Here is a 17,871-nt window from a genome sequence, read left to right on the forward strand (position 1 = left end):
AAGAGGGGGTGAGAGAACTGAAGTAAGCAGAGGGACACAGGATGGCCTTTGGGAAAAGCAAAAATGGAGAGGCTGGCCCAGACAAGTTACATGGGGGGTCTAGGGTCACCTAGCATTTTCACCCAGTCTCTCCATCGCTCCTCTTCCCACGATCGCTCAGTTTCTTCTCATCTCCTGGCAGAGCCCCTTGTCCCTGCTGGGCCCAGCCAGGACCTCCCACCCCCTCCCCTTCCCGCCAGCCTGCCTGCCAGCAAGGCTGCAGACTGTGCAGCTGGAAACCCGGATTGTTGTTGGAGAAGTGGCAGGTTTGTTTGCTCCAGAGCCCGCCGAGAAATCTCAACAATCAATGGCCAACAACACTGCTGGCGGCTGCAGCATCGATCTCCCCTCCCAGGGCTGGCAGCTGGGTGGCAGGTAGGCAGGTGGAGGGAAGCTGGGGCAGGCTTGGCACCCAGCTCTGTCTAGGAGCTGAGCTTCAAGCAAGTTTGGGCTTTCTTGCCAGGGGCGGGGCAGGGGCTGGGCCTGGGTGGGTGTGCTAGGGCCTCTGCAGGGGCTCATGGAGAAGGGAGGGGAAGCCCAGAGGCCAAGACAGGATTGACAGGTCTTGCCATCCACCAGGGCCCCCAAAGGGCGGAAGAATGAGTCACTCAAGGTCACTGACCTCTGGGCCAAGACTTCAAGACTCACTTGACTCCCAGCCTCGTGCTCTATCCTGGCTCCACGTGTCAGAATGTTTTATTCCTTGCCACTAAGAACTGAGCAAGATAAAAAGTCCTTAATCTACAGCAGCAAGGACTGAGGGCAGACATTAAGAAGATAAGCTACTGTCATTATCAGAAATGTGCAAGAAGAAAGTTAAGGGCCATTTATGGGTCTGACAACATGGACTTGAACTTGGCCTATAAAATGCAGATAGTAGCTTCTATCTAGAGATGGTATGAGAACTAAATGAGCTAAGGTATATAAAACACTTAGTACAGTGCCTGGCACATAGTTGGTGCCTAAGAAATGTTTGCTGTTCTTGTTGAAGCTATTATTATTATTGTTGTTGTTATTATGATGATGATGGTAGCAATAGTCTCCTGGCTCCTGTGGGCCTGTACCAAAAGCTTTGCTTCAGGCTGGAGGAGTGGACACAATGCCTGCTACAGTCAGGTTTCGCAAAATAGGTAAGCACTTTGGAGCAGCCTTGCTATTTATTGGCTGTGAAGTCCAGGGTCACTGACTTAATCTCTCTGAAACTCAGTTTTCCCACCTGTAAAGTGGGAATAACTAGTCTCTTGTATTAAATAGAAAAAGTATGTGAAAGGCTGGGCCTGAAGGTTCTCGGGTGGCTCCGAGGCCCCCACTTTTCCATGCAAGGACACACTGGGCTCGGAGCTGTTCCCAAGGCTTCCTGTTGGTCCTTCTGAGCTCGGTGAGGATGTCTGAAGCAGAGATGGCTGAGGGGGCTATGGCGAGAAGCCAGGTGACACGGGGTTACCCCTCCCTTGCTTCAGGCTTTAATGTCATACAGGGCATCCCTCTCAGCCATCAGAGGTGGTGGGCAGGTGCTGTGCGTGGGAGTCCAGAAGAGTGGGCTCTGGGCTTCACTCTCTCCCTGTCTACTGTGCAACTCTCATGAATTTATTCAACATGTATTTCATGTCTGTCATGTGCTAGGCACCGTGCCACCGGGGACACAGCAGCAGTGGCACGGAGGGGTGGCTGGAGAGAGGCTTTAGCGTGCTCAGAACGGCCATCAGCATCCCACCCCGAGCCACCTCAGGCTGTCGACGTGACAGCATAATTTGTGGAAGGAAAAAAACTAAGTAAAGGCTATAATTTACAGTTGGGATAATTGGCCAACTGTTAGGAAAAGGAAAAAATCCTAACATACAATCTATGTAAAAATAGTGTGCTTGCTACGCAAAGCGGTCTCAGCTGCCTAGCACCCACCTCTCCTTTCTGACCCTAAGTTTCTTCCAAATAGGAATTCTGGAATTGCCTCATGATAGTCGGGCTGAGCAAGGCAGACTAGGTTGCTTGCTTTCTGAGTTCAGAGTTCAGTCTTGCTCCTGGAGAGAAATATCAAGTAAGTATCCAGGCACTCGTGACCCAACAAGATGGGTACCTTGATGAGGGAGACGAGGGGACGGTGGGAGGCCCAAAGAGTCCCTGACCCAGGCTGGAATACAGGTGAGGCTTCCCCTGAGAAACCACATCGTAGATGCCCCATAGATACATAAGTACTGAAGAATTGCACGAGGCACTAACTAAGGCAAGACCCAAAGCATGAGATGGAGTGAGTCAGCGTGGCCCAGGAGGGGAAAAGAATTTCAGGCAGAAGGAATGGTAAGAGCCCAGAAGCTGCTGAGAATATGGATAGTTTGGGGAACTGATTGGTCTGGCTGGGTGAGTGGGCCTCCTGGCCCTGGTGCTTCCTGCTGGAATGAGTCTGGAAAGGGCCTTGAAGACCTCCTCCTGCCTTTTCCCCACCTCCCAGCTGCTGACCACGGCTAACAGCACTCTCTCCCTACTCTCCAGACTCTTACTTCTAGATCTTGGCTCTTTCTCCCTGAGAGCAGGCCAGTAAGCTGGGGACCCAGAAATCTGCATGGCTTGACAAGCCCTTGGAGGCCCTGATATGCTCCCAGGCTTGGCAGCCATCAGTTTGGTGCAACTTTACGTTGAATGCTCCAGAAAGTGGAGACTCGGAGAGGGCAGAGGCATGCTGAGGCCGCACAGGGGGCCTGGCTCTTAACCATCAGGGCTGAGAGGTTCCCTCACTAAAGTAGCCTCTACCTACAGGGTTTTTTTCACATCTTCTTTCTTGTTTGGGGGGTCGGATACCCAGCTCTGACACTTCTGCCCAGGCGGGGGCGCAACATCCCTGAGCGGAGAGCCGCGAGCAGACGTGGCCGGAATGGGCTGGGGGTGGGGGGGTGGGGGGCAGGCTGGAGGGCTTGGACCCTGTGTCTGGGTGGAGGGAGGGACTAACGAAGCCGACTTTCTGAATTCCTCCCACCGTTCAGGAAGCCAGGGCGGGAGGGGTGCAAAAGCTCTAATTAAGCCCAGTTTCTAATTAAGCCCTGCCCCTGTGTCGCCTCACTCCCCATTATTGTCCCCAAGGCATTTTAAGCTGCCACCCCGCTGAGGAGGCTGGGACTGTCGCCAAGGCCTGCCAAGCCTGATGAGCTTAGACCCATGAGGGGCAAGAAGCCAACCTAGACTTCCCCTCCGGTCCATGGCAGTCTCTGGGTCCTCTGGTCTCCTCAGAAGCCTAGGGGAGCCTCTTGTCTACCATTCTACCCCTGGGGCTCTGAGTGAAATCTAGACTGCCTCCCATGGGGCCTTAGCCCCAGCAGTCACTTCCTGACCCCAAAGTGCCAGGCTTGGGGGGCAGGGAGCAGGGCCTGACTTGCGCCTGGCTGCAGCCCCCAGACTCTGGAAGGCACCGTTAGAATCCTGCACCTACCACGGAGTCTGCAGGAAGCAGCAATTACCATTTTAGGTTAAGGCAGCCCTGTTTGTTAACCCTTTCAGCACTGGGGCTCCTGGAGGCCAAGCCCTCCTCCTTTGCTTCCTCCTCCCAGCCTTGCCTCCAGACATCAGCCCCTAGTTCTCGGCAGAGAGAGAGAATCGGTCTCCTCCCTCCCTCTTCCTGCTACACACTCCATCAGAGTTTAGAGACGGGAAGCATTGGGTCCAAGGTCACACAGCCAGGGAGGCAGCCTCTATCCCTCGAGACCCAACCCTACCCTGGTTAGTGCCACTTCCACCTTTGCAGTCTCCCCAGGCCACATTCACACACGCAGAGTTTAATTAACTTTATTGATATTCAGAAATTAGAAGAATGACTAAAGGTAATTGCTCATTAAAAATCATTAAACTGACACAGCAGGCCCAGGCACACGCCATCCCTCCCGAACTGCCTTCCTCCCACACTGTGGCAGGGCACCAACCTCTGGTCAGGAGGATCACAGGGGCCCACAGTGCCCCTCAAGCCAGAGGCCAGTCTCGCAGTACCAACCACTGTGGGGGTTGGGGGGATAGGGGTTGAACCAGGCCCAGCAAGATCTCACCCTTCCGGTGCACCCCACTTCCTCAGCCTTTGGGGCCTTTGGCTGCTCCTGGGCTGTTCTCAGCTGCATCTCGCCTGGCCTGACTAGAGCTGTGTCCCTCAGCCTTTGTTGTGAGCAATGCCCTGGGGGTCAGTCTCGAGGCCACAAGGTTTGGTGCTGCACCGCCTGGCCTGCAAAGTCCCACAGCCCGAGGCCTTTAATGCTCCAGGCCTGCCTTCTTATGGCTGGAGCCCCCAGGAACCCTGAGATGGCTGATTGCACTGCCGCTCAGTGAGACAAGTCAATGCCCAACGACTAAGGACCTCGAAGCCCCATTGAAGATGGAGGGGCATGCCAGGGCTTGCCCTGGTTCAGGTCCTCTTTCTTCAGGCCTGGCACTGCAGGGCTGGTAACTCTTCTCCCTTGGAGAGTGAAAATAAAATCTTCCCCCCCCGAGGTGAACTCCTACCCCATAGACCCCTTCGGCAGATGGCCCCACGGGCAACGGAGAGGTCCAGGTGGGCCAGGGAGGGACCCTGGCCAGGGGCACACAGACTTGTGGCCACAGAGTGGACAGATTCTTTCCAATACTTGCACCCACACCCTCAGTGGGATCCCCCAATGCTCAGCCACACCAGCCATCATCCTGGAGACCCGCAGTCTCACTCCAGCCCTGTGGGGAGCTCTCTGGCAGAGGCTGCAGCCTCACACACTCCTCACACCCGCTCACTGCTGAACCCTCACCCAACATCCAGACCTCCTGAGGTGCAGATGTTCACGGACCTGCCATTCCAGACACCCTGGGCCCTGGTTCACACATTCACACTCGGATCCACACACCCACACATGAGGCTTCAGACACAGGCACTGAGCCCCAGGGGAGGTGTCCAGAGCAAGATGTGGCCAGACCCCAAGACAGGTCCTGAACTCCCAGGACATCCTCAGATGGCTGGGCGAGGACACGGGCTTCTTCCCTCCTCTCACTGCCGCGGGCAGGGTGGGGTTTTCAGGAGTCCTTCTCTCTCTACCCCCTGCTGCCCCCCCCCCCCCCAACTAGGTTCTTAGTTCCAGGCGCTGCCCAGAGAGGACCGAAGAGGGAGGCAGCCAGGGGGCCGGACAAGGACACCAGACCCCGTGTGACCCAAACCAGAGGCTCAGAGAGCAGCTTCCACATCCCTGGGGATGCAGAGAGCATAAAACTGGCATCCGGGGGCCCAGCCTGGTCCCCGGCCCCGGCTGCCCTGACCTCCGATGTGGTCTGAAAAGAAGGAACGAGGAAGTTAAAAACTGCTACCTTCTCCCCACTCCAGACTACGAACCATATACTTTGAGGGACGGCGGGTCCCAACTCTAAGCAAGGTCCTGGCGACCCCACCAGCAGACCGGCTGCAGTGGAAGAAAGACCTGGACATCTGTAGCTTTGATGAATGCTTGTTTGAGCCGGGGCGGCAGGTTTCGTGGAGACTTGGAAACCTTCCTTCCCCCAGGCACAGAGCCCTTATCCTTTCCCCAACATTCCCTTGCTGCTCACTCCATGGCCAAGCTCCCCTCGACCCGGGACCAATGAAGTTGGCGACCCGACTGCCAGCGGAGGACGGGGGCAGCAGGGTGAGGTCCTCCTGCGACGGGCCTGCGGCCGTGGGGTGGGCGGGGGCTGAGCAGGACAGCAGGCAGGCCCGTTGGGAGGAAGAGCTCTGGGAGTATGCAAGGGGGAGAGTGCAAGAAAGGACTTCGAGGAGGGCAAGTCTCTAGCCCCGGACCTCAGCTGCTGCAGCCCAGGCGAGAGCGAGTAACCGAATATGGGGCCCCGGGCCCCCGAGTTTCTCCCTGGAATTGAACTCTAGGTTCCGACTCCAGCGCGGCAGCGGCAAGGCGGAGGGAGGCGAACGACGTCCCAACCCGGGGTCCGGCCGCCATCCGGCTCCGTCCCTCCGCAGTGAGGACGTAAGGTGCCTCGGAACGGGCAGCAAAGTCGAGCGAAGTTTGGCGGGCAGCAGGGGAGGCGGGACCGCGGGCGGCCGGCAGGACCAGCGGGACTCACCGTCCCCTGCCCTCTCCCCCTTCCTGCACGCGCCCCGGCGCTGCTAGACGCCTGGAGAGTGGCGAGGTAGCGCGCGAGTGAGCGCGTGAGTGTGTGCGGGGAGGGGGTGGCGTGATGAATTGCAGCAGAGAAATCCCATTAGATCCGGAGAGATGATTAAAGGCGAGGTCTTGGCCGGGCGCGAATGGCGGGAGCCGCGGCAGCTTCCCGCCGGTGGAGCCCGCGCCCCGCCCGGCTCGGCCGGCGCGGGGGCCAGCGCAGCCGGCGAAGCGCGGTGCTTGCGCTGGGCAGCCAGATGTGCGGAGCTGGGCGGCGGTAAGGTCCTCTCTTCCCACCCTCGGGAACCCGCCCCCGCCCCTGTCCTGCCACCGGACGCCGGGGTCCCTTACCGTGAGCCAGGAGCGCCAGCAGCGAGGGCAGGAGCAGCAGGGCTACCGAGCGCATGGTGCTGGTTGCGGCCGCGCCCCGGGTCGGAGCTACGGTGGGGAAGCGGGGGGCTCGGCGGGGCGTAGGCGCGGGGGACAGAGCGGGGTCTTGCCGGGTAGAGGGAGCGGGGCCGCCGCCGCCGCCGCCGCCGCCGCCGCCAGCGCCTGACAGAATCAGCACCACGGCCAGCGCCTGGCGTCGGCGCCGGGGATCGCCGCGCGGGGCTGGGGGCGGGGGCGCGGGAGGAGCGATTTACCGTAAAGTCTCAAGCAAAGGCGCAGAGGACCCGGAGGCGGGAGCAGAGGCTCCCGCGCCGCCGCCAGCTCCGGGGAAGAACTGCCCTTCTAATGTGGGCACACGGCCCCCTCCCTTGCGCACTGCCCACGCCCAGCCAAGCCTTCCACCCTCTCCCCTATTAGCAGCCTGACAAGGAGGTGGGGTTCCCGCCTGATTCTCCATGAGAGAGCAACACCCTCTCCACCTCACTCCACCGCATCCTGGTACCTGAGGGCGCCAAGGGTGACCTAGGAAGACATCCTCCAGTGAGGCAGCTGGTGAGGCCCGTGTGCCCTTGTGGCAGCTCCGTCTTGGCCTGATAATGAAGATGGCTTTTGAGCGTACAAAGGACAATAAATTATTACTTTGCGCTCAATAAATGCCAGGGCTCCAGGCAGCTGCATCAGCAGCAAACTGTGCTCACAGAAAAGCTTAATTGTCCTGATATTGTAGTTAAAAGCCAGTGGTACTCGCGTCCTGGGAAGACATTTTTCACTTGGCAGGAGGCAACTTGGGCCAACCTGTGGGCAGCTGAAGATAGTATCCTGGGTCCCCTTGCAGCCTCGGGTCTCCAGGACCCAGCCTTGGCCAGTTCCCACCTAACCCCCATCCACAGGACCAGAGAAATCAAAGCGATGGCCAGTGAACAGACCCTTCAAGCCTCCCCCCCCCCCCCCACCCCACCCCACCCCCAAGTTCCTGGAACTAGTGGAGAAAATGGGACAGGCATGCGGGGTGGATGTATTTCCTTAGGGTTATTTTAGTTAGAGACTTGAAGGAGGCTTAGGGGAGCAGCCAGGAAGGTTGTACCATTCAAGGACGTGGAAAAATAAACTTCCATGGCTCTGCTTGGACTGAAGAGCTCCAGTGAGTCATAGGGCAGCAAAAAGGGCAGTCATAGCTGTGTCATCCCTGAGGCTGATGTTTAGGCCTAGGGGTTTCTGCCTCCATGGATAGGCTCACTTGAAGAGCCTCAATGGACACAATGGGACCTGTGACTGATGATATTCCTTGTAGAGGAAGAGGAAGGCTGAACTCTCTGTGACCCCCAGGGAGAAGGACAGCTTTTTGATTGGTTCTTTTCGCATGAGCTTGGATTTTCCCCGAAGCTTTCAGACCCGAGTCATTGTCCAGTGCCCTTCCTGACTTCGTTCTGGAAGCAGGCGGCAAGACTTCTACCCTTAAGTCTCATTCCTCAGAGAGTCTTTTGATACTTACTACCTCCATAGTCTTCCAGCTCAGCTCATCAGATTCTCTCCAGATCCTCTTCCTGTGGGCTCTGGGGAGTTGTTGCCTTGAACCATCGTAAAGAATCCCAGGCAGCAGGCAGGCGGTGTGTGGAATTATCTGAGGGAGTCACTGGGAGAGGGTTGCTGGCCTGTCCTTTCAAAGAGCTGAGAAAAAAGAGGGCAGTAGCAGAAGATTGGCAGAAGGGAGGAGTTGACGAAAAAGATCAGAGGTAAGTAGAGGAAGCCAGGAAACAGCAGAGGAAAGAAAAGGGGTTGTTAGCAGAGGAGGGAGGTGGAAGGTTCTATGGCTGAAGGAAGTTTGGGGATATACTGGCAAATGGCATGAGAGCCCTCCTTTTCTCTTTAAAGGCATTACTGACCTTCTCCTTGATTTCTGGGCCCCTCTGGACTTAGCCTGGGAAAAGGAGGGTGAATCCCAGGGATGAAACTGTTTGACAGATGATTCATGGGGTTTTGGAAACGGGTGGCAGGCTTACGTCCTGGTAGCTGGGCTGGGCACTACTCACAAGAAGGAAGGTAAGTGGAGCCACCCAGGAACTTGCTACGTCGCCTTTGTCTCCTTCCCTATTGCCTAAACTAAGGTAGGTGTTCAGGAGGGGGTCCAATGGAGACTACAAGTCCCAGAATGCAGCAGTCTGCCCTGAGCTCTGAGGATGGGTATATACTGCATCATGGGAAGAATAATGCTCCGGAGTTGTCTCTCCCTCCTAAAGATGGTCAACGTGGCCTCTGTGCAATGGGTTCCCAGTTAGGTTGAGGCAGAAGCTGGGCCAGACTGGGAAGCAGTGGAGTTTTTATCGGGCACCCTGTCTATGTCCTCCAGGAGACTCATTTTGCCCAGAGCTCAGCATCACCCACAAATTGAGGACCGTGAGATGCCCCGGGGGATATTCTGCAGCTCTACGCTGCAGGCTTATAGCGTACTTAAGTCATACACACATTTGAAAGTGGCAGCCTGGAGACTTGCAGGGCTCCCTTCACTTGTCTCATTTCTCTCACCCTCGGTGCCCTCCACCTGGCTCTGGCACCCAGATGACCCTTGTCTATGTAATTGCTTAATTGTCTTCCCCATTAGTTGTCAGCTCTGTGAAGACACAGAACATGCGTGTCTCCTCCATTCCCAGCCAAGCTCTGTGCCTGACACACAGTAGTTGTTTAATAAATATTGGTGAATAAATGATGCTGCAGGGGTGGAGGTGGGGTGGGAAGGGAGGAGTGTCTAAAGTCCAAGGCGGGTCATTGGTGCCAAATGAGCTGTGAGATATCGGAGAAGGGGAGGGGACAAGTGCTCCTTTGGGGGGAGGGGAGGTCATGGAAAGCTTCACACAGTGGGCAGGTGGACTGAACCCAAGTCTTAAATAAGTTTTAGGTTTCAGTCAGTGGAGAGGAAGAAGAGGGACCTCCAAAGTTAAGGGAGTGGCTTAGGTAAAGGCAACATGATAGAAAACGGAAGATAGTTTGGGATCAATGGGAAGACTGGTTCTGGGGGAGGGGGGGCAGTAAGTCCTTGCAGAGACATAAGAGGAAGGGTGGGAGCAGATCTGCGGCCAGGCTTTGTGGTCCTCTGAGCTGCGGGACATCCCTGGTGGCTATAGTGAAGGGTTTATCCCATCACAAAGATATCTGCACCCGAACAAGGGAGTCTAGAATTATTAAGGTGGGTTTTCAAGCACCACGGCAAGTAGCAGTAACTGGGAGGAGTTCACTGCTGACTCAAAAGGCTGGAGGCTGGGGGTCTGAGTTACAAAGCCTACGTTAGGACTAAGGACCAGAGAGAGGGAAGAGGGGCTTTCTAATCCCAAGGACCTTTGCAGCCTCTGCCCAGACAGTGCCAGACATCCAGCCCACATCCCTGGAGAAGCCAGCTTCACTTCCCCACTTCCACAGAGCCCATCAATTTGCAGGATCACAAGCACACTGGTGACTTATTCTGAAGTCTCTGCCTTCAAATGGATGACACTTACTTTCTGAGTGAGAGGAGAAGAAAATTAGTCTCCAAGATAGCTTTTAAGCCAGAGGTACGTCTCCTGTGGAGCCCGGGGAGTTTAGGGCATTGGGGAAACAGGGGCGAGAGGCTGCACAGACTCCCAGGGGCACAGATCTGCCTGCCTGTCTCCACCCACTCCTCAGAGGGGGCTCCCAGACCTGGTGGGATCTTGAAGAGTCTGCGACACCATGCTCCAGCCAGGCTTCCTGGAGAAGCCAAAGTCAACTGTTTGAATTTAGGGGTAGGAGGAGAGTCCTACCCTGGCGAATGGGGAGTCCCGGCTCCTGGGCATTTCCTCCCACTCCAGGAACAGGACCACACCAGCTGGTAGCGAGAGTCCAGGGTGGATGGAGAAAGCAGCATAAAGCTGTTTGATGCGAGCTGCTTTCCATCTCTAAACCAAGGCCTCCAGCCTGCCCATCACCCCCAGCCAAGGCCTTTGATCCTCTACAGCTCCATAAATGTTTAATGCCACTGGCTGGGCAGAAATGAAGCAGGTGCTGGGACAGAGAGCCTGGGAATAGGACTTAAAATCCACAACGTTGGCCAGGTTATTTTCACGGAGGAGCCCTGGGATGGGCGGGAGGAAGCCCTCCCCGTCTGCGTGACAGGAGAAGTCCCACGGTTCGAGTTTGTGGCACGAATAAAGGCAACTCTTTGAGAACCCACCAAGGGGCTGCAAATAAAATGAATAATCAATTGCAAAAGCTCAATCCCGAGTTTGATTGAAGGAGAAAGATGGAAAGTTAAATGACAATCAAATGCAAATACAGCTCAACAAACACCAGGGCAATTACCAGGCGCAGGAACCACATGGTGCTTGCAGGCAGCAGGGGTTGGCAATTTGGAAGCCTGGGCCTGTGCAGAGGTGATGGGCATGGGGCCATTTTAATGGACAATTAAATAGATGCAAAAAACCCCTGCATCTATTTTGCATATACTGCTAATGAGTGGGGATCCAGAATCCTGGCATCCAGAGGGAGGTTATGCTAAGTTCCGTAGCTGCCTCTGCACCATTTCAGAAGAGAAGAGGCCCCGAGCGCTTGGGAGGAGAGGCCAGGGTAGGCACGACGATCAGAGGACCTTGAGAGGGTCACTCAGGTCTCACTGGAAACTCCACACCAGCTGCTGCTGACGGATGAGGGTTGAAGTTGAAGGGAGCCCGTGGGGTCCTCCAGGAAAGGGCTCAAGGTGTTGGCCCTCCAACAGCCCAAAGGCCCAGTGAGAGCAGCCTTCTCCTCTAGATTTGCATAATGTTTTGCATCTCATTTGAATGCTATTAATTTGGTGTCAGGCGAGGTTGGCACGGTGTAGAAAAGAGAACATCTGGCCTTCTCCCTCCCCTCTGTACCCTGAGGCTCACCCTGAGCAGAGCCCTCCCTAACTTGGGGAGAATGCGGTCTCCACTGCCACCACCACCTCAATGTTCTTTGGCACTTGGAGAGGCCCTTGGTGAAGCCAGCTCCCAAAAGCCAAGGCTGCGAGGGCAGTGTGGCCACCTGCAGAGTTATACTCAAGGAAGAAGAAAGGGTCTCTCGAGGTCACTCTCACCAGACCCAGAGGTACCAGGGGAGGGTGCTGGCAGCCTTCTCCCCCAGCAATCAAGATGGCTTGGCTTGGAAAGGTTCCCAAGATAATAACTAGGAAAGGGAGGGAACAAAGACAGGTGATAATCCCAGAGAAATATAGAGGGCTCTGGAAATAAAATTCCCTGAACTCAATATTTCTAGTGCTTGAACTTACATAAAATACATCTGTTCAGAGGTATTGGGTTAATGGTGGTGTGGCTCTGGGGCTGGGGGCCTGGTGCCAGGATGATGGCTATGTGATAAGGGAGTGGGTCACCAGGTAGGTGGAGCCCCTGAGAAAGTGGGGGACAGCCTTTTGTATATCCGGAGGCTGCCCCTGGCTGCTGGGCCTCAGGAAGCTACAGTGAGCTGGGGTGCCTGCGGGCTCAGTCGGTTGAGCGTCCGATTTCAGCTCAGGTCATGATCTCTCGGTTTGTGGGTTCGAGCCCCGTGTCGGGCTCTGTGCTGACGGCCAGCTCAGAGCCTGGAGTCTGCTTCTGATTCTGTGTCTTCCTCTCTCTCTGACCCTCCCCTGCTCACGCTGTGTCTATCTCTCTTTCAAAAATAAATAAAACATTAAAAAAATTACCTTTAAAAAGAAAGCTACAGTGAGCTGTAGGGTGGGGGTGGGAAGAGCAAAGCTTCCTAGGAGCCCCCAAAGGCACCTTGGTTCTTTCCTATATGGAACTAGTTAGGATGCCCAACTGACTTCTTGCCTGGGTGGTCTGCCCTTGAACCTTGGTCAATGCATGCGTGAGTATTTAGGCATAGGACAAGCAAGGAGAAGGTGCCGCTGACCAAAAGGTGGTCTCCTTCTGTTAGGGAGAGCCCTTCTACCCTACAGAGCCCTGGGCCAATTCCATCTACTTCTGAGAACTAGGGCAGGATGAGAGTGGGGAAACATGAGCAAGTATCCCAGCCAGATTGACCTCACGCCCCTCTCCCAAACAGTACTCACTCTGGGTCAAGCCATGGCCAGGGGCAAAAGAGCACTCCATATCCTTTCCATGACTGAGACAAGATTGGGGGGTTGCTTTGAATAACGTGAGATGATAATTGAGTTTTCCCCTTCGAGCAAACCCAGGCATGTAGGTTTGGAATTAGATTGCCACGTAGGGGCACCTGGCTGGCTCAGGTGGTAAGCCATGGTGACGCTTGAGCTCGGAGTTATGAGCTCAAGCCACCACGCTGAGCGTAGAGATTACTGAAAAATAAAATCTTAAAAATAAATAAATAAACAGGGGCGCCTGGGTGGCTCAGTCGGTTGAGCGGCCGACTTCAGCTCAGGTCATGGTCTCTCGGTTTGTGGGTTCGAGCCCCGTGTCAGGCTCTGTGCTGACAGCCAGCTCAGAGCCTGGAGCCTGCTTCGGATTCTGTGTCTCCCTCTCTCTCTGCTCCTCCTCCACTTGTGCTCTGTCTCTCTGTCTCAAAATTAAATAAGCATTTTAAATAAATAAATAAATAAATAAATAAATAAACACATAAATAAAAGGACTGCCACATGCATTGGAAACAGATTCATAAAAATTTAGTATATTCTCAGTTGGCCCCTGAGTCCAATGGGCTATTCCTGACCTCTAAAAATAAGAATACCAGCCCCATTTATTATTTACTACCAACGGGCAGAGCAGAAGGGCATAGGCGCTGGTGGGGCTTTGCAGGGGCAGGGGTGAGAGGGACCTCAGGCTCCCTGAATCTGTGGGTTGTGTCCTGAGCAAACCTGCAGGGGGCCTGTATGTAGATTTTCTCCCCCCCCCCCCCCCCCCCCCCGTGCAGTCTGGGGAGGAGAGAACACTGCTTGGACTAGGTGAGGGCAGGGCTGGTCACTTATTAACTTATTCAGTAGACAAATATGTATTAAGTATCCACTGTCCCAAGTGCTGGGGATACAAAGGTGAATGGAAACAGCCCCTGCCACTGCCGGCTCAGAGCTCACAGTCTAGAACGAGAGACCTTACACAGAACCACCCGACTAAATATAAGCTGTGACGTATCAGGTGCTCAGCTACGGAGGTGGGTCAACTAAGGGTTGACCTAGTCAGGGAAGACTACCTTGAGGAGGTAGTGATTGAGTAGAAAGCCACAGGATGAGCGGGTGTTGCTTGAAGAGGGAAAGGAAGTACATTCCATGCAGAGGGAACGGCATGTGCAAAGTCCTGGAGTCGGCAGGACTGAGAGATGATCGATGCGGCTGGATCACAGAGATCTGTGGTGGGCTGTGGCTAGAGAAGCAGGTGTAGACCTCCAGAGCTTAGGGCTCCCCACCTGCCCGTCTGTCCGTACATCCATCTGTCCGTGTATTCCCTCGTGCTACCCAGTTCGTTCATCACTCTCTCGCTCCTTTGTTCACTGGATGAGGGAACATTTTTTTGTGCCAGGACAGGCAGAGTGCTCTCGGCGCTCCAAGACCAGGGAGGGGCGATAGAGTCTCCGCTCACTGTGATGTGGCATGTTTATCTCTGCCAGGTGCTTAATCAGGATAATAAAGGCCCTAGAGGCTGTCTCCCGTGGTTCAAGGTTCCTAAGGCAAGGAACATCATCATCTCCACGGGGATCTTACAGCCACATGGCTCCTCCTGACGTCTAATCTCATTCCTCTCTGCTACAAAAGTAGCCCATTTCTTTCCACCCCAAGGTAGGGAGTGTTTCTGATGCTTGTTTGAACTGACCCTTCTTTTGGGTCTCAGAGGCCTCTTAGGCTCAGGAGAACACAGAGAAATGTGGTCGGGTCTCCCCCGGATATCAGAATCCACCTCCAGACACTTCCTTCTCCGGGCATGAAAGTAGGATGGAAGCCCCGCATGTCCCTCAAATCTAGCTGTGCGTTTCCACCCTCCACTCCTCCTTGAACGACTTGTCCTCTGCTTGTGACATCACAATGGTCTCCATGGCAACTGACTGTGAGGTCACCAATCCTTAAAGCAACGGAATCTGTGGGGCCGGACAATGGCCTGGAGGAGAGAGGGTGAATGCAAAATGGGGGTCCGAGAGGGAACCCATCTCCTATGGGGCAAGGGTCACCCAGGACCTACGGGCGGGGAGGAGGGTTCCTCTTTGAGCCCGTTTGCAGAGAGGGGTAAAAACAGTTTCTTGGTCTTGTCCCTCACCGGAAAGCTTCTACTCTGACACCGAACCCCTCCAAAATTGCCCATGAAGGGAGAGCTTCATATAATCTGGCTCAGACGGGCAGCAGAGATTGATGGGGTCGCTGGGATCACCGACTTGCTCCACGGGGAGTGCAGGTTTTGGTCTCGGCCCCACTGGTTTGGAGGGTCTGGCCAGCACCTGGCATATGTTTGAGTCTTGGCTTCCCCATCACAGAAGGGGTGGAGGTACTAAGCAGCCTTGTTTCTTGACTTCTAGGATAAGCCACAGATTGGACACTGTTGGGCCTGCCTGTCTTCTGTCAGCCAGTGGGGGGATGTTGCTGTGAGTGGGGAAGGGTGGAGGTAGGCACACATGGCGTGTTTTGGGATATGCTGGGTTGCCTGCTGGTTTCTCTGAAGCCATGTCGGTGGTCTGCAAGAGCAAGACCCTCTGGAAAGGGACACTGCTCATCAGGAGGCTGAGGGCATTAATGCCCCGACTTGGAAGTCAGGTCTGGGTTCAAAGTGATCCCAGCCTTACGCTTGTCTTGCCTCTCTGGGCCTCTACTTCCTTACTTTTTTGGGTTTTTATTTTTTTAATGATTATTTATTTTTGTAAATTTTTTAAATGTTTTATTTATTTCTGAGAGAGAGACAGAGAGTGAGCAGGGGAGGGTCAGAGAGAGAGGGAGATACAGAATCTGAAACAGCCTCCAGGCTCTGAGCTGGCTGTCAGCACAAAGCCCGACGCAGGGCTTGAACCCACAAACTGTGAGATCATGACCTGAGCCGAAGTCAGCTGCTTAACCGACTGAGCCACCTGGGCGCCCCATATGATTATTTATTTTTGAAAGTGAGAGAGACAGAGCACAAGTGGGGGAGGGGCAGAGAGAGAGGGAGACACAGAATCCGAAGCAGGCTCCAGGCTCTGAGCTGTCAGCACAGAGCCCGACGCGGGGCTTGAACCCACGGACCGTGAGATCAGGACCTGAGCCGAAGTCGGATGCTTAACCGACTGAGCCACCCAGGCGCCCCTCCATTTCCTTACTTACACAAAAAGGAAAACCGTGCCACTTGCCTTTCAGAAAAGTATTCCGTGAGGTATCCTGTAAGAAGTCTCGGCATAGAGCAGGCACTCAATAAATGGTTGTTATATTCATTTTTCTATCCCCTTAGCCCTCAGCCTAGGGTTTTGCTTATTATATGTGCTTCGTTAATGCTTGTGACTATAAGCACAGCATGAAGAATAGAGGTCAGCGCTTAGAGCAGGGGAAATCAATGGGCCTAGGTTCAAATCCTGGCCCTTATGCCCTGGCACACGTTAAGTGTGCAGTGGATGGTGGCCACGGTGCCCGGTCTTGAGTTGGGCTATTTCTGCACGTGCCACACAGTTTCTGTTCACTGTCAGCCTTAAGGAAGTAAGAGTTAATCGGTGGTGTGTCCAGAACCGGAGAGTGGGTGAGCCTTAAGACAGGGACATAAGGATGGCAGCCTCCCCGGGAAGGGGTCACCAGCCTCTGGATTCCTTCAGTGTGGTTACCCAGCTCATGCCAGTCACAGGCTCTGGGGCCCTAACTCGACTGGTGCTCCTTGAAGTCAGGGTGAGGCAGTGTCTTACTCATCTGTGAAGCCCAGGCCAAGGCCTGGACAAGGCACAGGCCCTGGTAGCAGCAGTCAAGGTCAATGGAGTTAGGTGATGTCTTAATAATCACATACTGGCTAACATGTTCTATCCACTCTCCACACCAGGCTTTGTTCTAAGCTCTTTGCATATTGTTGAGCCCCCCAGCAACCTATGAGATAGATGTTATTATCCATATTTGTTTAAAATGAGGAAAGAGGGGTGCCTGGGTGGCTCAGTCGGTTAAGAGTCCAATTTTCTTGGTTTTGGCTCAGGTCATGATCTCACAGTTCACGAGTTCGAGCCCCGTATGAAGCTCTGTGCTGACAGCATGGAGCTGGTTTGGGATTCTCTGGCTCTCTGTCTCTCTGCCCTTCCCACCCCCCTCAGAAATAAATAAACATTTCAAAAAATGAAATGAGGAAGGAGAGAGGCTAAGTAACACAGCCCAAGGCCACACAGCTAGTAAGCAATGATGAGGCTGGGGTTTGAATTCAGGCTACCTGGCTCTAGCACCTGCCTCTAAGCTCCCATGGTAACCCGAGCATCACGGGTCCTGTCCATCCATTTTGTCACATTGGCCACCCTGAATGTCCTCCCCCACCCCTCCCTCCCGCTCCTGTCCTCTTCCGGCTAAGCCGGGATCCAGTGCAGCCCAAAAGAATGCAAAGTCTCCCCCCACCAGCCTCAGCCACCTGCCTCCCCCTCTCCTGAAATAAAGCTGTGGCTGCCACAGCCGAAGCCACCACCGGATCCCTCGCTTATTTCAAGTCCTCCTAAAGCTTGTTGAGTTCTTAACTTATTAAAGATAAGCACATGGAAATAGGGAGCAAATCTCTTTATTTATGACATAATCTCCAGCCCAGAAAAGCGGCAGGAACAGTGTTGCCTATATTAGGGAACCAATAGGAAAAAAATCAATTAGATCCGCCAGAGCGTTTCGCTATTAACTTTCTTCTGATGTTTCTCTCAAGGCTGGCCATGGGGGTCCCTGCCAGCCGCAAGCCAGAGGAGAGAGGAGAGCTTTGCAGGAACAGAGGAAGGAAGGTCTCAAGGAAGGCAGCAGACCAGGCTCCCAGACAGGCCTGGAAGCTTCTCCGTCCTGGGTCTCCTTCACAGCTCTCCAAACCTCCGCCAGGAAGTCCTTGTGTTGATTAAACCTCCACGCTCCTTGCGCATGTCAACTAGCGGCAGCTTGTTATTCTTTGCTTCTTGCAGACCCGAACCCCAAGTCTGACCACATTTCTGCTAGATCCTTCGAGTGGAGGAGCCTCTTCCTTCTGGAAGAATGCTTTTCTGGAGGGGCTCTCGTTGACTGATCTTTAATAGGGTAGTCTTCTGCTGGGGAACACTATGTGGGACCTGCAGACACCTCCGTGAGGTCTTTATGTTCATCTCCCTGCCTCCAGGAGCAACTTCCAAGCTGTCTCCGAGACACAGGGCTCTCCCTTATTCCTGAGGGCCTAGAGCAAGGGGGATGTCCCGATTCCCATAGGAACGCAGGTGTCATCTCCTTAAAGGCAGGAGATAATGGCTTGCTCACTAGTTTTTCCTCAAGGCCAAGCAGGTAGCA

General features: G+C 54.5%; 1 protein-coding gene across 4 annotated transcripts in view; it reads right to left on the bottom strand.

Moving 5' to 3' along the window:
• SEZ6 (seizure related 6 homolog) overlaps nt 1-6,590 on the bottom strand; it is a 44,506-nt gene extending 37,916 nt beyond the window's left edge. For all 4 annotated transcript variants that reach the window (XM_039251906.1, XM_039251901.1, XM_039251896.1 and 1 more), the window contains exon 1: nt 6,474-6,590. In XM_039251906.1, the coding sequence (XP_039107837.1) occupies nt 6,474-6,528 (55 nt within the window). In that variant the 5' untranslated portion in view covers nt 6,529-6,590. The remainder of the gene's footprint in view (nt 1-6,473) is intronic.
• Between the last annotated feature and the right edge of the window lie 11,281 nt (nt 6,591-17,871).

This window comes from Hyaena hyaena, unplaced genomic scaffold (assembly GCF_003009895.1).
Source record: "Hyaena hyaena isolate Hyena2069 unplaced genomic scaffold, ASM300989v1 scaffold_10, whole genome shotgun sequence".
NCBI lineage: Eukaryota > Metazoa > Chordata > Mammalia > Carnivora > Hyaenidae > Hyaena > Hyaena hyaena.